The following is a 24459-nucleotide window of genomic DNA, read 5'->3' as shown; positions in this document are numbered from 1 at the left end:
ACTGAAGTAAGGGATCTTTTCTTTCATATACATGGAACTTAATATGGTCACCATAGCCCAGATTGTAGGGGTCCCAAGAAGAGTCTTCAGTTCAGAGAGGGATACTTCATTTTGAGGAGCATCCCCAATAGTTTCCAGAAATGAAATATAACATAGATAGTCCTCCTCTACTCCATCAATTTGCTATTTCTATAACATCTAAATTTGAGGTGGGGGGAGCCAAACATTGAGAGATCAGAGTCTGCCAGACATCATTTTTTTAATTAAGAAAAGAGGGGGCAATTAGGTGGCTCAGTGGATTGAAAATCAGGCCTAGAGACGAGGGGAGGTCCTGGGTTCAAATGTGACCTCAGGCACTTCCTAGCTGTGTGACCCTGGGCAAGTCACTTGACTCCCATTGCCTAGATTTTATCACTCTTCTGCCACTACAATAACCAGTAGTGTTCTTAGATGAAAGGTAAAAGTTTAAAAAAATTAAGAGAAGAAAAAAAATAATTAACTATTTAAGTTCTATCTCATCTATATCTATATCTAATATCTATCTATCTATACACACACACCTATATATATGCTTCATTGTCTTTGGATTTATTTCTCTCTTAGTTCCACTTCTCCCAATCCCTGGTCATTCAAAAGACTATCTTAAGTCCTTTTTCTGCCAAGAAACCCACCTCAGCCCACAACGATTTCATCTCCCTCCAAATTCTTTATTTCTCTAGCATTTACTCTCTCGTTGTACAAGTTTGTCACTGCTATTGAAATGTATAAAGAATGCTTATTGTTCAGACTCTGATGGGCAATTATATGGACAAGCCAATGAATCAGTTTATCAGTATGTATATTTTGAAAAAGTATTGTAAATGGACACTCAACTGGGCCTTGAAATGAAGAAAAGAAAGAAAACAGGATGAAGTACGTTTGGGAAATTGTGAACAGTGTTCTGCATAGGATGCCAAACTTTTCAATGTTTTGTTTAGTTTTGCTGGACTGAGTTTTTTTCCTCATTTTTATCCTTCATTTTACTTTATGGATCTTCAATAGAAAGCAAAGTGAAGGAGATATTGAGAAATATAGGTTCTGTAAAAATGAAAGCTGTCAATACAATTGTCTTTTTTAAAAAGACAATGTAAAAAAGAGAGAGAAATTATGCAGGATTTTCAGTGACTTTAAGCCTTTCCAAAAACAAAAAACCTATTGAAATGACTTTTAATCGATGACTGTGAATCATGGAATGCCACAATCTCTAAAAAATCAAAATGTAAGTCATCCAAAGGGCAATGGAGAGATGCACAATGTCCTGCAGTATATTATCACTGACAAATTGCACACTGGAAGTGTGAAAGGATATCCTCAAAGAGTCATATGACCAGAAAAGGAGGTGACCAATCATGTAGTGAGGACAAGAATAAGAGATGAATAGCCTTTGTGTCGTATTAGTATCCTGACAAAGTTAAGAGATGTTTGAGGAAGACCCCAGCACATTGGGTGGTCCCATTGTGAAGGATTTATAGAATGACATAGACAAAAGTTGCACAGATGAGAAGATTCAAATGGGTCATGATCTAAAATAAACCATTGGAAAGAGTCTCCATATCCATCTCTCAGATCACAGAATCATGAAGGGATTGAAATAACAAAATATATTTTATCTCTCTAATTAGAATGCAGACTTATTGAGGGGAGGGCCCATATCTTATACATCTTTGTAGTTTATATCACCTAGCACTATGTCTTGCACCTAAGAGACATGCTTCAATGGATCCATGTCCTCCATGTTGGGGGAATTCCTTCCAATAGCACAGACTGCAACTCATCCCATCCATACCTTCTCATCACCTGTGATTTTGAATGTGCTCTCCCATAAATCCTCTATAGAGACTCTATCCAATATGTTGGAGGGCTTCTTCTGGGTCTTTTAAAATTCTATTTCCCAAGTGCCAATGAAGGACTGAAGGATGCCCATTTTATCCTTCATTTTATATCCAATGATAAACTTCCTCAGTCATAATCTTCTATGCCACTCATCACATATAAATCAAAATGGACACTATTCCAGGACCTGGTTAAGTCTATCATGCATCTCTCCATTATTCTTTCAATGACTCACAAATCTGATTTTTCAGTTTCACAGTTTTCCATGATTTGTAGCCATCTAGCCTTACTGACAGAATATTGGCATTAAAAGGATGTGTGTTTGTCTCAGAGAACAGATTAGGACTGTTGAAAGCACTGCAAAATTTCCCAAATGTAATCCAGCTTGCTCTGTTTCTTTATTCATCTCTGGCCCCAGTTCATTGTCCATCTGCAGTTTGTCCAAGATATATTTACTGAGGGACTCACTCAGTAGGCTGCCTATCCAATTGCATTCATAGAATGCAAGAATAATGACATTCTTCAGCCATTAATGTTTACTGTGTGTATTGCTAGGCGTGGATCCTTTGGAAGATTGTGGATCTCACTGAGGAGGTCCCATAATATTCTGGGGGGAGGGGCAAGGGAAATGCAGTCCGAAGAAGGTCTAAGGAATCCCTCAAAACACATTTGTTCTTCCCGGGATTTCATCAATATAAAGAATTCTCTCTACCAAACAAATCAAGAAGTCATTTGTAACTGCACAGAATTTTGGAGATCAAGGAAACTCAGCGTAACTCATACTGTTAGGAATCACCATCATAATACAGGTGGCAAGTGATTACCCAGTCTTTGGTTGGAGACTTCCCATGATGGGGAGCCCACTACCTCACTACTTTTAGAAGGTTCTAATAGGTTCGGATGTTTCTCCTAATATCACCTCTTTGCAACATCTACGCAATCCTCCAAATTCTGTCTGCTAAGGTCAAATGGAGTAAGTCTAATACTTCTTCCCATATCTGAACACATGATATGGTTCAGATGCATGGTGTGGTCGAAATGAGTGTTGAATTTGGAGTCGGAGGTCCTAGGTTCACATCCCACCTCCACTACTTACTATAACTTTAATCAATTCAATAAACTTCTCTGGGCTGGAGTGTTTCTTCTTTTATAAAATCAGACTACTGGACTAGGTGGCTTTGAAGGTCCCTTCTAACTCTCAATCTATAATTCTGTGAATGTAGCTATCATGTTCCCCTTAAGTCTTTCCTTCTCTAGGCTAAATATCCCCAATTCCTCAGAAAGCCCTTCATCATCCTGTTTGCCCTGTTTGGTATACTCTCTAGCTCAACAATGTCCTTCCTGAATTATAACTCCTATGAAAAGTTGACCATAGTACTGAGAAATTTTCTGCCTATAGTCATAGAGCAAGTGTGTATTTTTGAGGCTACATACTAGATTTGAACCCAAGTTTTTCCGATTTCATACTGTCTCTAACTGTAAAATGAGACTCCCAATCTCCCAGGCTTGGGAAGCCCCCATGACGTAACAGCTGGGAAAGTACTCTATAGAGTCAAAAGCATGGAAGAAATGTAAAGGAGTATCATTATTAATGGATAATCCTCAGCTCTGCATGGGAGAAGGGGCAGCTAGGTGGCTCAGGGGATAGAGTACTTTGCCTCAAGTCAGGGAGACTTTAGTTCAAATCTGGCCTTAGATACTTAACTAACTGTGTGACTCTAGCCAAGTCACTTAATCTTGTTTGCCTCAGCTTCCTCATCTGTCAAATGACCTAGAAAAGGAAATGGCAAACCACTCTAGTATCTTTGCAAGAAAATCCCAAATGGTGTTATGAAGAAAAACAATGGAAACAACTGAGCAACAGCAAACATGGGAGAAGGTATAGTTACCCATCATCCTTTGGAGGCAGGAGTTCAGGGGCACTCAGAGAGGACCTGTAGGTCTGGCACTGATAACAACACCTTTGTAGGGTGTCTAGGCATTTTAGTCCTTTTGGAGGAAGCCAATCAACTTTGCCATGCTTCCTGAGCCAGAAATCCTCTATTCTGATGACTTTACCATCTCCTTTTTCCCTCCCAGTTGAGAGGATTCATTTGATATTATTTCCCCAAGTATCCAGTCACTTCTAATTGGGACAAGATAGCAATTAAAGACGTCAAAGAGACAGACTTTGCTCAGCAACTTGCACAGGGACCACCGATCCATTCTTTATGTGGCAGGCACAGCTGGTCTCTGCTGAGCCAAATCCCCCCAAGTACCAGCAAAAAAACAACATACATACATACATACACACACACACACACACACACATCCCTAGTGTCCCATTCTCCTCCAATTGCCATTAATACATTGTGGCTGTTCTCTGGCTTGTGGGCTCCAAGGTTGAACTTCCACACAGTCGACTATGGTAAATAAGTTTGAAAGGAAAGCCTGATAGTGGATTTCTTGGAAGATGTGAGGCAAAGGGCACAACTGGAAGCGGTGGATTGTTTGTGTAACCCTCCAACAGCCTCTGCCCTCAACACATACTGAGCTTTCCCTTTCATGATTGTTTTAGCCTCTTTTTTCCCTTTCAACCAGGATCACTCAATTCTTTGAGGGAAAATTAACATTCATTATGCAATTTATCTCTCCCCTTTTAATCCAGAATGTCAGTCTCCAAGGTCCACGCTCAATAATTAATGTCTGTTCTCATTTTCCATCCTCAAGAGCATCTATTCTTGAACTGTAGGGTCAACAATTAACACTAATTATGGCTTTTTCTCTCTACAGTGCTGGTTCCCAGAATCCCAAGTTACCCTGTTTATCCCAAGTTATCTGGATGCATGTATATACATGTGGGTCTGCTGGTAGTTAGGATCATTAAGCAATACTCTTTTTTCAAGCCCCACCACAGTTAACAAATCAATCAAACTCGCATATTTTTTGGCTGGCTTGTTCACTGGTGTATTTATTATTGATACTGGAACAACAAAAGAATGAATATAAACACATTTGGCTGGAAGATTCAGATAGATCATCAGATTTAGTGATGGAAGCAAGCTTGGAATCTCTCGTTTATCCTTGTTTTTGATTTATGTGTGGGGCAGCTCGATGGTACAGTAGATAGAGTGCCAGACCTGAAGACAGGAAGAATCACTTTTGTGAGTCCAAATCTGGCCTCAGATACTTCCTAGCTATGTGACCCTGGGCAGGTCATTTGACTCTGTTTGCCTCAGTTTCCTCATTTGTAAAATGTTCTGGAAAAGGAAATGGTAAACCACTATAATATCTTTGCCCCAAAATAAACCCAAATGGGGTCACAAAGAGTTGGATATGACTGAACAACAACATAATTATGTGTATACAAGTCTTATTCCTCTCCCAGGCGTCCCTTCCAACTCCACACCACCACCACCATCACTACTCCTTCAGGGCAGAAACCATCTTTTTTTAAAATAACCCTTATTTTCTGTCTTAGTAACAGACAGAAAAGCAAAAAGACTAGGCTATGGGGGTTAAGTGACTTGCCCAGGGTCATACAGCTAGGAAGTGTCTGAGTTTAAATATGAACCCAAGTTCTCCCAGTTCCAGGCCTGCTACTCTATCCACAGTACCACCTAGCTGTCCCAGAAATCATTATTTTTCAGCCTTATAACACACTCAGTGCTTAAATATTTGTTGGTTTGGGTTTTGGAGGGGTTTTTTGAATTAGCACTGATTATTTCTTTTTTTTTAAATATATTTTATTTGATCATTTCCAAGCATTATTCGTTAAAGACATAGATCATTTTCTTTTCCTCCCCCCCACCCCCCATAGCCGACACGTAAATCCACTGGGCATTACATGTTTTCTTGATTTGAACCCATTGCTTTGTTGATAATATTTGCATTAGAGTGTTCACTTAGAGTCTCTCCTCTGTCATGTCCCCTCAACCGCTGTATTCAGGCAGTTGCTTTTCCTCGGTGTTTCCAAGCACTGATGATTTCTTTAGCATAGTGAACTCCCATTTAGGAAACTCCTGCTAATCCAGATTAGCAAGTGTGCTATCATTTACAGCCTTTAAGGTTTAAATGACCTGTCCAGGGGCAATACACAGCATGTATCAGAGACAGAACTTGAACCCATGTCTTCCTGACTGAAGCATTCTAACCATAGAACCATGCTATCTTTCAGTAATTAATAAGGATTTCAGGATTAGTAAATATTTGTTGAATTAATACTTTGCATTGAAATCTTTCAAGGAGGAAAACCTTAAAGATCATTTAGTTCAACTCCTTCATTTTACATAGAAGAAACCAAAGCACAAAGAACTTGCAGTAAATGACTCACCTTAAGACACCCAGGTAGTCAGTTGCAAAGAGAGGATTCTGAACTCAGGTCCTCTAACTTCAAATCCCATCCTCCTTCCATACACCACACGGATTCTCTAGGGGTTGCACCAGACACTTTCTAAGGTCCTTTCCAACTCTGATGCATATCTTCTCTTGCTTCTCCCATCGCAAGCCATTTAGGTAGATTTCTTTTAGGAAAGAACCACATTTTAAAAAAAAAGAAAAAAGAAAGAACCAAATCATCTCTATTCATTCAAGGATCCACTCAATGAACTCTTTACAGCTCCTTTCTCAATCAATGAGCAAACATGAATTAAATACCTACCAAGTTCCAGGTACAGGTCCTATTTTTAAGGAGTTCATATTCTGTGAGTAGAAATATATACATATACACATGTATGCACATATCCTCCAATATATATACACATACATGAATATATATCTTCCACACTAGTGTACACAGATACACGTGCACACATATATATAAACATGTGGACATATGTCCATATAGGATGCTCCATCGCTCAAATCTACTATCTTGACATCAAATCATCTTTATCTTTAAAACATCTGGCTTGAGTGGTGTCCATTTTGCCTGAAAATGACAACTAAAGGAAGGAGAATAACTCATCCAAGATGTCTAGAACAAGAGGGGTGCTATGAAAAAAAATCAACTCTTTTTCACTAGAATTGGACAGTCAGTATAATTTTCCAACTCCCCCATGACTCTACTTTTCCAATGCTAGTATTTGGACTGCAACTGGAGACTGTGGACGCCACATGCTTGTCAATCATCCACAGGGCAATTGCTGCTGCTCCTGTTGCTGCCTCATGCAACATCTGCTATTCAAATTTGTGTTATGTACTCAGATTTTAGGTCAGGAATTAACTGTTTAGTGCTCTTCTCCTGATGAAAGCTTTTGGCTCCCAGTTTTTATATTCCTAGTACTTTTTTAGTTTCACTTTTCTAATTGGTGACCTAGAAAAGGTTATTCTCCATGACAGTATCTACAGGTTTTCCAAATGATCCGATTCATTTCTGAACTTATAAATCAGTATTTTGGTTCCCCTCCCCTTAAATTTTTTAAATTAATTTTTTGTCAATTAACAAGCATGTATCTTTTCTTCCCCTCCCTTAAATTTTTTAATTAATTTTTTTGTCAATTAAGAAGCATATATCTTTTCTTCCTCCCATCTCTCTGCTCTAATTGTAAAAAGAAAAACTAAACCCATGTAATGACAAACCCCGCCACTGACCATGTCCAAAAATTTATATCTCATTCAGCATATTTCATCGATCACCTCTCTGTTAAGAGGTGGGTAGCATTCGCAGACTTTTGGAATAATAATTGCTTTTTGCTAAGTCTTTCAAGATATTCATTTTTACAATATTATTGTTCCCTTGGTTTTACTCACTCCATTCTGAGACAGTTCCTACACATCTGCCCAGATTTCTCTTCAATCATTAAAAAATTATTAATAAAAATTACTTCCCAGTATCTCAGCCCCTTTATCCCTTCCCTATACTATCCATAGACAACATCATCCAGCAAAAAGATATGCATATAGGGGTTGTGCCTTTTATATTTCTACTTCTCAGTTTATTCTCTGGAGGTGAACATTCACAAATTATATGTCAAATATTAAATCTATAGCTGTATATAATGTTCTCTTGGTTCTACACATTTCACTCTTCATTATCTCATGTAGTTCTTTCAAAGTTTTTTTTAATTAATCGCCTTATTATTTCTTACTGCACAATAGTATTCCATCACAATCATATATCACAATATGTTTAGCCTTTCCCCAACATCCCCTCAGTTTCTGATTCTTTGCCACCACAAAGAAAGCTGCCGTAAATATTTTGGAAAATAAATGTTCTTTTCCTTTTCCCCTGATCTCCTTGGGAAATACCCAGAAGTATTGCTGGGTCTAAGGGTTATACACAAGTTTTATAGCTTTCTGAGCATAGTTCCAAATTGCTCTCCAAATTGGATGGATCAGTTCACAGTTCAACTAACAGCTATTGGTAACCCCACTTTTCCACATCCCCTCCAACATTTGTCATTTTGTCTTTTTGTCATTTAGCCAATTCTGATGGGTGTGAGATGATATCTCAGAATTGTCTTGGTTTGCTTTTCCCTAATCAGTAATGATTTAGAGCATTTTTTTCTTGTACCTATATATGTTAATCATCTCTAAATATCACTATAGTGTTCCATTATATTGACATGTTAATGTTTATTATTAATAACTAATAAAATAACTGTTTGGCCATTCTCCCTTTTTATGAGTGCATGACAATTTTTTCAAAAGTATATTAAGATTATGATTTAACACCTCCTCCTCTATATTCTTTCTAGCATCTCCTGCATTGGTAGATTCAAATACCAATCTTGGTGAAGAGTGGTCAAGTGATCAGCATGTCAGGAAAGGTAATGTTATCCCCCAAAAAATCTTACCCAGTTGTTGTTTGCAAGCTGTTTAATATCTGAGGGTTTTTGAAATAATTAATTCATATTTATAATATAATTTATATTTTATTTAATTTTCAATTAATAAACATTTTCCCTTTTACTTCACCCTCATTGGAAAAAAAAAGAAACCATTTATAACAAATACATTTAGACAAGTTAAACAAATTCTTGCATTGCCCAGGTCCAAAAATGTATGCACTGAATCTCACTCATGTCCATCCTCCTTTCTTTCAGGAGGTGGGTACTAGAGTGCTTCACCATCAGACCTCCACAATCATGATTGGTTTTTGCATTGATCATTCTGTAATAGACAGAGAAAGGGCATCTCCCACTGTGTAGAGAGCTGTAGCTGAGGATTCAGAATCTCCCTATATCTCAACTCATGAGGCTGCCTCAAAAACAGGACAAATCCTTTTCCAGATCAATTTTCAGCCACCTATAATCAGGCAAAACAAACAAAAAACCCACAAAGAAAAGCTGCAACAGAGACCTAAGACTCAAGCTCCTCTAGCTAAGTCTCTTCTCTAGATTCTAAATAAAAGCAATTCACCATGCTGATGGTATACAGAAGGACATCCCTTCCCCATCCCTCATGGGAAATCCTAGAGTTGTATGTTATCAACTGGAAAATAGAAGGAAGAGGGGAGAGAGGTCATTCTTTTTTAAAGTACATTAAAAACAGGAGGTTATGGGTTTAAATCTGGTCTCAGACACTTCCTAGTTATATGACCCTGGACAAGTCACTTAGCCCCCATTGCCTAGCCCTTACCATTCTTCTGCCTTGGAACCAATACACAGAATTGCTTCTAAGATGGAAGGTGAGTGTTAAAAAAAAAAAAAGGACATTGAGTCAGCAGCTCTTTCTGCTTAGCAGCCAATATGGTGATTTCATCTTCATCTCAAAGCACTGAGCTCCATATACCCTTAGAGACTGCACATCCTTATAGTTCCTACATGGTACGCAATCCCAGATATGTAGAAATAGACTGTTGTTTTTTATTTTATGATTAGAATAGCTGATGCCACCTCCTAGATTTACTCTTCAGGCCATCCAATTGTCTTCCTCAAGGATGGACTCATTCTTCTTCTTCCCTTTTCCCCACTTCTTTTACAATTCTCCATGTTTCTATAAGTTTTTACTTTATGTGAATGTTATGTTCTACAATTCCTCATTTGACAATAAATGTATGCTCTTGGGCCTCATAACTAACCCAACTGAAAAATTCATTGGGTCCAGTTCTCAAAATCCAGAGAGATGACTGTGTCCAAGGAGCATAGCCCACAGGATGTTTGAGATCCTTTAAGCTCACACTGCCCCCTATATGTGAACTATTTGTGAACTATTGGAATCCCTGAATCATTCCAACTGGCTATGCTACCATGTGTGCTGACCCACTCTCAGTGCCTCTTGACAATTCTACCCAAGCTAACACCACTGGTCTCTGCTTCTCTAATCAAATCAGCTTGATTGGAAGGTTTTTCCTGTGTTTTATGTTCTGTTACTCCCCCAACTCAAGTTAAAAACTCCATTAATAAGCTCGCCTTCTTCCAATTTGAGCTTGGTAATGGGCCATTTACATTTGAATGTCACCATAAAAAAATAATTTATTAACTTTTGAGAGAAGCTCTTGTTCCCAAAACATAGCCAAACCCTTGAGACTGGGCTTGCTATAGTCTAAGAAAACATAAGTTGAGTAAAAAGATGTTTTATTCCAATTTGGAAGAAAAAAGTTATCTCCCTCAGATTTACTAGGCATTGCCATATTTAAATTCAGGCTGACTGATCTCTTCTAGATGGTCCCTTTGGGATCCTTTGATAGAATTCCCTATGGCATGAATCAGGCCCTGAGATTCCTTTCAGGTCTAAGAACTATTTACATAGAGCCCCTATCCTCCTCTCCCTGTCAAAGAAGTTTCCAAGTGAAAATGCCTGGTGTAGGCAAGATCTTAAATCTTGTCCCAAAAATTTGATAATGACTAGTATATAAAATGACTATCTTGGGTCTTAGTCTCATGGGCTAAACAAGTAGAGACTTGAGATTTATTGTCACAGGACAAACACTCTATAGGTCACTGGCTTCTCAAGTCACAGCATATAAAATAAAAATATTTTTAGAAGACTTCCTCTTGAGGAAAGCCCAAAGAGGCTATGCAGAAGGGTGAGGGTTGTCCTTCCTTTTATGGTTAACTTTTCACTGGAAAGAACTTAAAAAAATTATCTGCATTTACATTTTTCCTTTCCTCCCCCCCCCCCTGCCATTTACAATAAAAGAAACCAAAGATAGAAAATCACTTAAAAAAAAAAAAGACTTGAGTGATAGTTGAACTTACCAGACTAATATAAAAAACGACACCAACAACAACAAAAATAGAGGCCAGGATATATTGAGCATTTTAAATCAGAGGCAAAGTTTCCCCTGATTTGCTTCTTTTTTAAAAAACTATTTATTTGTTTGTTTAGAAGTATTTTTCCATGGTTACATGATTCCGGTTGTCTCCCTCCTCTCTTCCCTCCCTGCTCCTAGAGCTGACAAGCAATTCCACTGGGTTATACATGTCTTATTACTCAAAATCTATTTTCATATTATTCATTTTTGTAATAGAGTAATCTTTAAAAACCGAAACCCCAGATCCTATACCCATATAAACAAGTGGTATGATTTGATTCTATTATTGAGAGCTGTTGAGAAGCCCAGTATTGGAGTGAGAGAGAAGAGGGGGCCCCAGAAATCTCTAGCCCCTGACTATGGGGCAGTTTGTTCTCCCATGGATGCTCCTGCTTCTCACCTGGTAAATCTTGGGGGCCTTGAGCTTTGGAAATTGGTTGGCCTTGAACCCTCGTTAAGCATTTCTGTGAAAGCTTGTGACTGTGGCCTCGTTTTCCTTGCCACCCGCTGTTATAACTTTGGAGCCTGCCTGTCTGAGCTTTCTTTCCCAGGCCCTGACAAAGATCTGAGAAGGAGTCAGATATCTTAACCCACCTGATAAGTAGACCCCTTGGTGCTCCATCTCCATATTGACACACCGATTGAGGTTGGGGGAGAGGGGGTGGGTAGGGGACTCTTCCCATCCTGGGAAGAAAGAAAACATAAAAGAAGGGGGGGGGGGATTCAGAATGAAATTTGGCTAAGCTTTCTTTATAGAAACCAAGCTTGGGAATTAAGCACATTTGGTGAAGTATTTGGATTAGAGGACATTTCAGCGTCTCCATCTTCTGAACTACTAATCTCTTCTTCTATCCTGCTTTTCAAGTTTTGAGTGTTTGATGAAGGATTCCATGCTCTGGAAAAAGAAGAAAAGGGAGGTTTGGGATGAGAATCTAATAAGGGTCATCACTGAAGCTGACAGATTATCAAGCAAGAATGCTATCTCTGAGCTAAAAGCCTGCGGACCGATTAATGCCTGGGAGTCTGCCTCCGTAAGGCGAGATGGTGGGCAGCCAGTTCCAGAATGGGTTCCCTTTTTATCTCTTGAGCAATAAGCAATGCTTCTCCTATTTTTAGGCATAACTTCATGTCATCCAGTTCCTAATCTGAGAGGGTACACATCAACCCCGATACCTCACAAAAGTGATGGGCCCTGCCCCAGTGAGTTGGCAAATTTAGGTCGTTTCTTTGGCCTTGATAATAGGGTTAGAGATTGCCCTGCTGTTCAGAGAGGATGTTTGACCAGTCCATTGCTTTATCTCTAAGGAATGTGCTTTCAGTTAAGAGTCTCTCCTCTCTGACAACGTAGACCTTTAGTGAACTCCCAGGGTCACGTTGCCAAAAGATGTCGAAGTCCTGAGTGATTTTTCAGCCTCGTGTCTAAAATGTGTTTACGTTTCTTGAACCCTGGGGTGATGGAATCTGTCTGCTTGTGTTAACAAGCATTTCTCCTATGTATTAGAATTCATAAGTTTCATGTCAAGGCTATCAATGAGGCCTTCCAAGCTCCAGAGAAAGGACGCAGGTCTGCAGGCTGAGTCTGTCTGAAGAATGAACCCTTGCCAAGCAGCTGTTGTATGGCAAGATGAAGTAGGGTCACTACAAAGCAAGGCAGAAAGAGAGAAATGGTTTCATGATGTACCAGAGCCCATTTTCAAGCAGCCGGTGGTCACTGGGCCTCAGTTTTCTCATCTGTAAAATGAAGGGGGTTGGATTAGATAAAATTTGAGGTTCCTTCCAGCTCTAAATAGATGATCCCATCATCCTATGATCTCATAATATGGACAGCTGGGAGACAACAGAAATGACAGATCAAACCATGAACAAGGAGTGGGGAAATCATTCTGAATTAAAGGCTTCAGGTCAACCAAGATTTCAGGTTATGATGACCCAAACAATGAAAGGCCCTCTGAAGAACCACTAGGGTGGAACTTAAAAGAAGAATGGTCACAAGTACAAACTGTGGGAAGGACCACAGATGGACATTGGTCTTTTTAGGAAAGAAAGAAAGAAAGAAAGAAAAAGAAAGAAAGAAAGAAAGAAAGAAAGAAAGAAAGAAAGAAAGAAAGAAAGAAAGAAAGAAAGAAAGAAAGAAAGAAAGAAAGAAAGAAAGAAAGAAAGAGGAAGGAAGGAGAGAAGGGAGAAAGAAAGAAAAAGAAAGAAAGAAAGAAAGAAAGAAAGAAAGAAAGAAAGAAAGAAAGAAAGAAAGAAAGAAAGAAAGAAAGAAAGAAAGAAAGAAAGAAAGAGGAAGGAACGAAGGAAGGAAGGAAGGGAGGGAGTAAGAAAAAAGAAAGATGGATGAATAGAAAAAAAGAAAAGAAATACAGACAGAAAATAGGTAGACACAGGAGATAGATAGATAGATAGATAGATAGATAGATAGATAGATAGATAGATAGATAGATAGATAGATAGATATAGATAGAGTGAATAGTCTCACATGATATAAACTAAGAGCATCTGCCTAGTTGTATCTACGGACAGCTAGATGGCACAATGGATAGAATGCTGGCCCTGGAATCAGGAAGATTCATAATCCTGAGTTTAAATCAAGTCTTTGACATTTACTAGCTGTGTGACTCTGGGGAAGTCACTAAAACCTGTTTGCCACGGTTTTCACATCTGTAAAATGAGCTGGATATGGAAATAGTATCTTTGCCAAGAAAATCCCAAATGGGATCAGAGTCAGACACAATTGAAAGCAACTGAACAACAAAATTTGCTTCTCAAGCAAATTAATAACTCCTTATCTATTGATCCAGATATTTTTCTCTGTACAAAATCCATTGTTTTAAGAGAAAAATAAAATTAAATGAAATTCCAGGACCTTCTTCTTATCCACATCCCTAACAGTATCCTCTGCTGTTCTTCAGAGAGCACCTCCACCAATGTAGACTACAGTTCAACAGGCATTGAATTAAGCACTTATTATATTGAAAACTGTGGTAGGTGTTGGGAATGTGTGTGTGTGTGTGTGTGTGTGTGTGTGTGTGTGTGTGTGTACAGACTTGAGAGTTGCTGGAGCCCCTTGCCCTCCTCAAAAACCAACCTTCAGAAATATCTTCTCCTGGATAGTTCACACATATCTGAAACTCAAAATGTCCAATTGGAACTCATTGTCTTTCCCCCCTAAATTCTCCCCTCATCCAAGTTTCTATACTTTTCTTTAAGGTTCTACTGTTTTTCTAGTCACCCAAGTTTTTAATCTGAGTCTTCTTTAACTCTGTCCTCTTCCTCACCTCATCCATAGCCAATCAGTTGTCTGATCTTATCCATGCTATCTCATAGTAGGAACAATATTTGTTTCATGTATGCTGGGCTAGCTTCTCCTTAAAGGAACAGGGAAATTGTTCCCAAGACTTGATTGGTCCAGCTTGAGCAATTGAGATGACTTTTTGATCTCCTGGGGCTTAAAAGGCCCAGTTGACTTCATATTCCTCAGGCTTGTCAGAATTCCCAGTGCCATTCAAGTTAGCATACCTTGGGACAGCTACATGGCTCAGTAGATTGAGAGCCAGCAATGGGATATTCTGGGTTCAAATCTGGCCTCAGACATTTCTCAGCTGTGTGACCTGAGCAAGTCACTTAACCCCCATTGCCTAGCCCTTACCACTCTTCTGCCTTGGAACCAATACATAGTATTGATTCTAAGATGGAATGTAAGGGTTAAAAAAAAAGAGTTAACATACCTTTCTGATCAAGCACTGCCAGATAGGTAAGCAGAGATAATCTATGCGCAACTGAAAAAGTGCTATATTTATATTTTCTCTCCTTTAAATATATATGTATATATATATAACATTTCTTTTTAACATTTTTTCTTTTTAAATTTTGAATTCAAAATTCTCTCCCTCCCTATCCCCTCCTCTTCCCTACCCACTAAGAAGGCAAACAAAATACCAAGTATGCATGTAAAATAATGCAGAGTATTTCCATATTATCCATATTTCAAAAAAAATAAGAAAGCAAGGAAATTATACTTCAATTTGCAATCATAGTTCATCAGTTCTCTCTCTAGAAGTGGATAACATTTTTTCCCCATGAGTCCTTCAGAAATGTCTTTCACAGTTAATCATCATTACAACATTACTGTTATTGTGCACAATGATCTCCCATTCTTCTCACTTCACTTTGCATCAGTTCATAGGTCTTGCCACTTTTTTTTCTGAAACCACTCCCCACTTATCATTTTTTATAGCACAAATCCATCCCTATCATATGGCACAACTTGCTCAATGATTCCCCAGTTGATGAGCATCCCTTCAATTTCCAGTACTTTGCCACCAGAAAAAAAGAGGTGCTATAAATATTTTTGTACAGATAGATCCTTTTCCTTTTTCTTTGATCTCTTTGGAGTACAACCTAATAGTGGAATTGCTGGATCAAAGAGAATGCAGAGTTTTACAACCCTTTAGGCATAGTTCAAAACTGTCCTCCAGAATGATTAAACCAGTTCACAATTCCACCAACAGGTTATTAGTGTATCTATTCTCCCTCATTGTCTCCAGCATTTGTCATTTCTGATTGATGTTGCCTCAGAGTTGATTTAATTTGAATTTTTCAATCAATAAGGATTTGGAGCATTTTGTATATGACTATAGATAGTTTTGATTTCTTCTTATGAAAACTGCCTGTTCATATCCTTTTACCATGTATCAACTGGGGAATGGCTCTTATTTTTAAAAATTTGACTTAGTTCCCTATATATTTGGGAAATAAGGCCTTTATCAGAGAATTTTGCTATTTTTTAAAATATTACTTCATTGCCTAAGGTACCTTTTAATAAAATGTAGTTTCCCTAATTATCTCTTTTAATTAGGTCCATTTTTGCTTTTGCTTTGTCTGAGATCATGATTGCTATCCCTGCCTTTTTTTTTTTACTTCAGCTGAAGCATAATAGATTCTGCTACAGATCTTCATTGAAACTATGTTTGTCTTTCTAACCCAAAAGTGTCTCTTGTATACAACATGCTGGATTCTGGGATCCAATCCATTCTTCTATCTGCTTCTGTTCTATGGGCTAGCTCACTCTATTAGCAATCATAATTATGATCACTAATTGTGCATCCCTACAACCCATTTTCTTTGGTTTTTCCTTCTCTCTCTTTTCATCCTTTTTCTCCTCAAAATCCCATCTTGCTTCTGACCACTGCCTCCCCTAATCTGCCCTCCCCTTCATCACTCCCTCCCCTTCCCCTCCTATCTCTCTATTGGGTAAGACAGATTTCTGTACCCCACCAAGTGCTTGTATTCTTCCCTGTTTGAACTGATTCAAATGAAAATGAGCTTTAAGCATTGCCCTTCACAACCACATTTTCCCTTCCACTTTTAAAGTTCTTCCTTACACATCTCCTTTATGTGAGAAATTTTGTCCCATTCTACCTCTGGCTTCCCCTTTCTACCAATATGATGTGGGCAATGCTGATTGGGCTCTCATCCAAGGAATTGATTGACAGCTTAAATTGACCCCATTTGAGGAAATAAGTTTAATTATAAGAGAATAAAGTAACAAACTAGCTTGTATAGTAAGTAAGGTAAGGTTAGTAATTAAAGGTAAAGATGATAAGCAAAGTAAAAAGTAGTAACTAAAGGTATCTAAAGGTTCCCAGAAAGGCTTTTTATCTTGATTAGTTTCTAAGGAAGGGATCATTTATTTGGGCAGTTGTTGTCCTGTGTCTCCAGGGGACTGGCATCACTATCACTTTTACTTATGGTCCACTCTGTTTGCCCACTGAGGAGAGTAAATTGCAAGGAATGCTAATGATATATTAAATACCTTGGAGCAATTTTAAGTCAAAATTTGCTCTTTTCTGTGCAAACTCTAAGGAAGGCAGTGAGTGTGGAAATTGAGCATTATTTGAACCTAGTCTTGTATGACTGGGAAACTGAGCCACTTGTCCTTGCTGTCCAGAGATCCCCAACCAAGGATCTAGGTTATGTCTGAAGACTGATGTGAAGAGTTTTCTCATAATTGTGAATCTAAGCAACTCATATGTCTTATCTGAAAAGTGACTATAATCTAATCAACTAGTTATTGTTTCTTTGTACTTTTGATTATTTATGGCTAGTTGGTACCTTTCAGCCCACATCAAATGCATCCCTCTTTCATACTCCTTTTTTTTCTTAGAGAGTATGCCAATGTGTTTGCCTCATATTTATGCCTTCTATCTATGTAGACTCCTTTAACTACCCTGATAATAATAAAGTTCTTAGGAGTTATATGTATCTTCTTCCCATATAAGAATACAAATGACTTAATTTTATTGAGTTCCTTATGATTACACTTTCATGTTTACCTTTTTATATTTCTTTTGGCTCTTGTGTTTGAAAGTCAGATTTTCTATTAAGCTCTGGTCTTTTCATTAGGAATCCTTGAAAATCCTCTATTTCTTTAAATATACATTTGTTCCCCTGAAGGATTATACATACTTGGTTTTCCTGGGAAGGTATTCTTGGTTATAATCCTAGCTCCTTTGCCTTCTGGAATATCATATTCCAACCTCACTCCCTTAACGTGGAAATTAAATCTTGTGTAATCCTAACTATGGCTCCATAATATTTGAATTGTTTCTCTCTGATTGCTTGCAGTATTTTCTCCTTGACCTGGAGAAAGCTCTGGAATTTGACTATAATATTCCTGGGAGTTTTCATTTTAGCATCTTTTTCAAGAGGTAATCTTTAAATTTCTATTTAGCCCTCTGGATCTAAGATAACAGGGTAATTTTCCTGTATAATTTTTTTAAATACAATATCTAGGCTCTTTTTTATCATGGCATTCAGGTGGTCTAAGAATTCTTAAACTATCTCTCTATTTCCTAGATTGGCTGCTTTTTCAAGGAGATATTTCACATTTTTCTTCTATTTTTTCACTGTCCTGACTTTGTTTTATTGTTTCCTTATGTCTCACAAAGTCATTAGCTTCCACATACCCAATATAATTTTTAAAGAGTTCTTTTCTTCAGCAAATTTTTGTGCCATTTTTTTTACCATTAGACCAATTCTTTTTTTTTTACATTAGTTTCTTTAGGATATTTTGAGTCTCTTTTACCAACATGTTAATTCTCTTTTCATAATTTTCTTGCATCATTCTAATTTCATTTCCCAATTTTCTTTTACCACTCATCTCTTTTTTTTTTAAACTCTTTTAGGGATTTCTGTTGGGCTTGTGTCCAATTAGCATTTTTCTCCAAGGCTTTATTTTCACAATCTTGTTTACATCTTTGCCTTCCATGCCACCATAGTAGCTTTTTATGGTTTGTTTGTTTGTTTTTTGTAGTTGTTGTTTGATCATTTTTCCAGCCTATTCCTTCACTTTGCAGATTCTGCTCATCTAAGAATGGGGAAGTATTGTCTCAGGCTTCAGGTTTTTTGGTGCTCCTATCATCAGAGGTAGTTCTGGGATTCTGCAAGTTTTCAATGCTTCCAAGGTGGTATGATATGGGCAGAGGTATAGACACTGCTCTCTTGGTCTCTGCTCTGGTCTTTACCCAGAAAGGATCCATGATCCCCTGAAGCCATAAATACTAGCATTCCTCCTAGAACTGTAATCAAATCTTCTGCTTTCCTGTGGTCACAATCTCTAGTATTCCTTTTTGCCTTGGAACTGTAATGACCACAAGTGTTCTTCTCTATCTTGAAACTATAACCCAGAACTTCTTATTGGGCAATAGAGTTGCCAATCAGTACCAGCTATAACCAGTGCCAACAAAGAGTCCCCAATAATCTCTTTCTGATCAGTTGACCAACTCCTTTACCATCTCTGGTCTGAGAACTTCCAAATCTATTGCCTCTATCACAGTATTATAGTCCATTCTGGGCAGGCTCTCATTTTTATGTTATGGACCTCTCCTGAGAACTTCCTAAGTTTTCTTAGCCTGGGAAAATGTCTCACTCTGATTCTGCTGCTCTGTAATCTGATTTGATAAGTTTTTTGGTTTTTAAAGTTATTTGGACGGGAATATTGGGAGACTTCAGCTAGGTTGCTGCCTATAATCAGCCATCTTGACTTTTCCATCTAGCCTTTTAAATTTTAAACAAATTTCTTTTTATTAAATGGTATTTGGCTCATGAGTGTTTTGTTAAATTACAGGCCCAAGCTTAGAACCAATGGACTTGTCTAGATTAGAACTAGTCTAGAAAATATCTCTAGAACATAGCAGTTTTCTCCTTCTTCCATTCACACATCTACCACACCAGTTCAGGCAGGCCATCATCCCTCACCCCATGCTTATAGCTCTTTCCATTTCACTCCATCTTCCACATACCTAAAAAAATACTTTACTAGGCATAAATTTGACCATGTTACTCCCTTGTTCAAAAACTTTAAGTGGCTCTTTATTCCTTACAGAATAAAATATTAAAATACTAACTTCTTAGTCTAACACCTAAAGCCCCCTACTATCTGAATCTCATCTACCTTTCCAGTTTACTTTCATATAATTCTCCTTTGTATATTTGATGGTCAGGCTAAACTGGACTAATAATTATTCTCCATACTCAGTACTCCATCTCTTCCAAATGCTTTCACACAAATTGTTCATCATCCTCAGACCTATTGACTTCATTCCCTCTCTAAGAATTCTTATCTTCCTTTAAGGTTTAGGTTGGGTACCACCTCCACCATCTTCCCAATTGTTATTATTCTTTTCCTACAAAGTTACTTTGTCTTTTTTATATCTATACTACTTTTCTCCCTACCCTCAACCCCAAAATATAAGCTCCATGATAATCTTTTTCTTGCCTTTGGATCCCTAGCAGTCTAGTACAGGTCCATGTATATCAGGGACTTAATATGTGTCTGTTGAATTGAATCTCTTCAAATTTAGCCAAGATAGTCCTAAGACAAAAGACATTTCACTATTTGCCACCGGCTACCTGCTAGTACTCAAAAAAGTTTCCAAATTGATGGGACTTGTCAGAGCATGACTTGTGCTGGCACAGCCTTTAAGGACCCACGTTCACTTCCATTCTATAATGAAGCATCAGAACAGAATTTCAGTGAAGATATCTCCCAACAGATGAAAAGAAAAAGATTTTGGTTCTCTCTTTAATTTTTCCTTTCTCTGAATTTTGGTTATGCAAAGAATTACATTTTATCCTTCCAACGAGAAACAATAACAAGAAAAATATTTATTTATATCTAAGAGATTCAGTATTACTTTAAAAGTTTCTGGAATGTGACTATGTAGAAATATTTCAAATACATCTAAATGCTGTATGTCTACATATGGATTTGATGGATGGTATATGGTACAGTACAACAAATATTGATTTGGAGTCACATGACCTGGGTTCAATCCCTTCTCTGATGTTTACTACCCATATGACCTTGGGTAAGTCATTTAACCTGGGTCTCAGTTTCTTCATCTGCAAAATACAAAGGTTGGATTATCTGACTGCTGAAGTCCTTTCTAGTTCTAGATCTAGAGGGAGAGAGAGACAGAGAGAGAGAGAGACAGACAGACAGACAGACAGACAGACAGACAGACTAGAGTAAGGCAGTAAAATGGCTCAGTAGATTGTGAGCCAGGCCTAGAGATGCGAAATCCTGGGTTCAAATGTGACTTCTGACACTTCCTAGCTGTGTGACCTTGGGCAAGACATTTAACTCCAAATCCCTATCCCTAATCAATCTTTTGCCTTGGAACCAATAATTAGGATCAATTATAAGATGGAAAATAAAGGTGTTTTGTTTTGTGGTTAACAAAGGGGAACATACATTTGAAATTCCTGATTTCTTTTTTTGCCTTTCCTTGAAGGAAATTTTTACCCAAAAACTAGTCTTCATGTGAACGTCTGCGAAACTTCTTCAATCTTGCCTTCAATGCCAGAAGAGAAGGTATGATTATTGACCCTGCTTTTCAAACTTAATAAATAGTCATAAGGCTCCAGACATGGGAGTACATTGTTTACCCACAAGTGCTAGGATGTATTATCAGCTTAATAACCAGCTAGAGGAGTGGTGTGGGTGGTAGTTACATCCAGTAACTGGATGATTTTAGGGGAGTCACTTCACTTTTTCAGCCTTCTCCAGTGTGCTTATCTATAAAATGAGGGGATAATGTGAGCTAAAGCAAAGCTTCTTAACCTTTTATGTGTCAGAGACCCCTTTGGAAGATTAGTAAAAGCCTAAAGACTCCTGCTCAGTATAATGTTTTTAAATGCATGACATAAAGCATATAGGATTAACAAAGAAATTAATTATATTGAGATAATTAGTATTATTTTTTAAATCAAGTTAATAGATCTAGGTTAAGAATCCCTGGAGATAATTATTAAGGTCTCTTCTAGATCCATTAATTTCAGGTTTTTTTCCAGTACACAGACACTGAATAGTTATCCTAAATGCCAAATACAAACAAGGACAGACAGCAAAGCAGCTTCCATTAAAATACTGAGCACTTAATCATTCAAAGATAAGACTTATTTTGGTCTTTTAGAGACTAACTGGTCAATGTACTTAGGTAGGAAACAAAGGAAGGAAAAAAAAGGAAAAAAATGAAAGGAAAACCCACCAAAGATGACCGTGAGAAAACAGATGAGAATTTGTCTGGAAATTAGTTATTATGCAAGGGTATGTCTGGGTCATTTAAACCTTTTATGATTTGGGATTGTTATGCTTTTGTTTTTTAATATTGTTACTTCCCAATATAATAATAGTAATGGCTAGCATTTATATGGCATTTTAAGGTTTACAAAGCACTTTACAAATATTGTCTTATTTGATCCTTATAATAGCTCTGAGGGGGTAGATGCTTTTACTATCCCCACTTTGCAGATAAGGAAACTGAGACTGAGGGAGATTAACATCACAAATAGCTAAATAAGTATATATGGTTAAATTTGAACTTCACTGCAAATCCAGAGTTCTAAACACTGTGTTACCTTTCCTTGAAACAAAGAAATGAAGGTAAGCAAAATAAATAGACATATTGACGGTATCTGGCAATATATACCCCATTCTCTACACATACTCCACCACCACCCTACTGAGAGAAAAAAAGTTTTATCTCATCATCAGTCAGCATGATGCAATGTAAAATATGCCATGGACTTGGGTTCAAATCCTATCTCTATTTATTACTTATGTGACAAATGATGGGCAATCTCTACCTCTACCTGTATGACAGAGAATAGTTAACCTAATCTCTCTCAGCCTCAGTTTCCTTACTAGTAAAGAGAGAAGGTTAAGCCAAATCTAAGATCCCATTATTCCCTGGAATTAACATTTGTCATTCTATAGATCTGAATTCTGAAATTTTTTAGTATTATTTTCTTTTACATTATCATGGTCACTGCATGGATTGTTCACTTTTAAAAAAATTTAAGCCCTCACCTACCATAGTAGAATCAATACTGTTTATTAATTCCAAGACAAAAGAGTAGAAAGGCCTAGGCAATGAGAGTTAAGTGTCTTGCCCAGAGTCACTCAGCTAGGAGGTGCCTGAGCTCAGACTTGAAACCAAATCCTCTCAACTGTAGATCTGTGTCTATCCACTGGGATACCTAGATGCCCTCAGTGTTGCTTTCTTCATCATGCTTACCTGACTCTGCATCTGTTCAAGTAAACCTTCCCAAGTTTCTCTGAATTCTTCATATTCATTGTTTCTTCTGGCACAATATTCTGTTACATTCACATAACACAATTTGCTCAGCCATTCCCCAATTGATGAGTACCGGCTTTGTTTCCATTTTCTGCTTTGACAAAAAGAACTGCTAAGTATATATTGGGGGGGGCATATGGAAGATCTTTCCCTCTGTGTTTGCCCTGCTTGGAACATATGCCCAACAATGGCATCACTTGATCCAAGAGTACGAACAATAAAGTAACTTTTCCAGCAGAATTCCAAACTGTTTTCCAGAATGTTTAAACTAATTTAGTACCCAGAATATGAGTACCCATGTCCCCTTAACCCTAAGGCTGTGTATTTACCAATCTTTATAAACTTGTTCTGCCACTGGAAGCTTTGAAGTTGTGACTATGTTCAAAAATACCCTCCGTAGTATAAACCAGAGCAATTTCTAGAACTGAGAAATCCAGAGAAGGAACAAAGAAAAAGTGAAAAGATGACATTCTACTCCCCAAGAATTAGCTTTGCTGCCATCTGGGATCCCATGGCTCCTTAGTCCTTCCCTCTTCTCCCCAATTTTCCTGTCTCTTTCTTTTTCCCCCTTCTATTTCCAAAAGTTCATTGTATTTTTTAAAAAGATATAGATAACTATCTTAAGGTCTCGAGGGAAAATATCAGCTATCACCTCAACTGTCCTTCAGACTATAGATCCTAGGGAGGTTGTTGCTAGGGAAAGATATGGCAAAGTTGAAAATTTCAGATAAGGAAAGGAATTATCATAGGAACAATATTTTCTTCTTTTAAAAATGCCTACCTTGAAGCTGTCCTTTATAAGTGAGTATCTAGAGACTATTTGAAGGAGATGTTGTGATAAAGTGAAATATAAAATTAATATACTTTTTTTGGTTACCAGAATCCAAAAGCCTTCTAGCACCCCAGAGACTATCTCTAAAACCATTCAAAATTCACCACAGACCACCTGAATAACAGAAAAGGCCATGCTTACATCAAGAGAGTTAATATCAACCCAAATAACATAATGTGACACTCTAATAAGAGTATTCTATTGAACTGTTCAACTATATCAGCAACCTCTTCCTTGGAGCCAGAAACACTTGGATTCATATCCATAATCTGACAAATGCTCTCTGTGTAACCATAGGTAGCTAGTAGATAATGCAGGAGATCTGGAGTCAAGAAGACTCTTTTTCTTGGGTTCAATCATTTATAGTCTTTAAGAGGTTGTTTGGAGCTCTGGGCAGCTAGATGGTGCATTAGAGTGCTGAACCTAGAAGACTTGAGTTCAAGTCTAGCCTCAGATACTTACTGGTTAGGTGACCCTGGGCAAATCACTTAATCTTGTTTGCCTCCGTTTCCTCAAATGAAAAATGAGCTAGAGAAGGAAATGGCAAGCTACTCCAGGATATTTGCAAAGAACACCCCAAAAGGGGTCATGAAGATTTGGACATAATTGAAAAATGACTAAAAAAATCACAAGCAACCCAATTAACCCCCAATGGGAAGGGAAAGGGCAAGAACAAGCAATTACTAAGTGTCTACCACTATGCTAAATGCTTTACAAATATTATCTCAGTTGATCCTCACAATAACTCTTTTTATAGTTTTGGAAACTGAGGCAGACAAAGGTTAAAGGATTTCTCCAGGTTAACATAATAAATGTCTGAGGTTAGACTCAAACTCAGATCTTCCTGATTGCAGATCCAACATTCTATCTAATGTGCCATCTAGCTGCCCAGAGCTCCAGACAACCCCCTAAGACTATAACTGAGAAAGAGTTTC

General features: G+C 37.7%; 1 protein-coding gene across 5 annotated transcripts in view; it reads left to right on the top strand.

Moving 5' to 3' along the window:
• The window catches only part of KIAA2012 (KIAA2012 ortholog), a 150493-nt gene that overhangs the window by 51128 nt on the left and 74906 nt on the right, over positions 1 to 24459 (top strand). For all 5 annotated transcript variants that reach the window (XM_056808245.1, XM_016425183.2, XM_056808244.1 and 2 more), the window contains 2 exons: positions 8550 to 8621; positions 20848 to 20927. In XM_056808245.1, coding sequence (XP_056664223.1) covers positions 8550 to 8621; positions 20848 to 20927 — 152 coding nt within the window. The remainder of the gene's footprint in view (positions 1 to 8549; positions 8622 to 20847; positions 20928 to 24459) is intronic.

This window comes from Monodelphis domestica, chromosome 8 (genome assembly GCF_027887165.1).
Source record: "Monodelphis domestica isolate mMonDom1 chromosome 8, mMonDom1.pri, whole genome shotgun sequence".
Taxonomy (NCBI): domain Eukaryota; kingdom Metazoa; phylum Chordata; class Mammalia; order Didelphimorphia; family Didelphidae; genus Monodelphis; species Monodelphis domestica.
The sequence above is the reverse complement of the archived record's forward strand: the minus strand, read 5'-3'. Positions and strand labels throughout refer to the sequence as shown.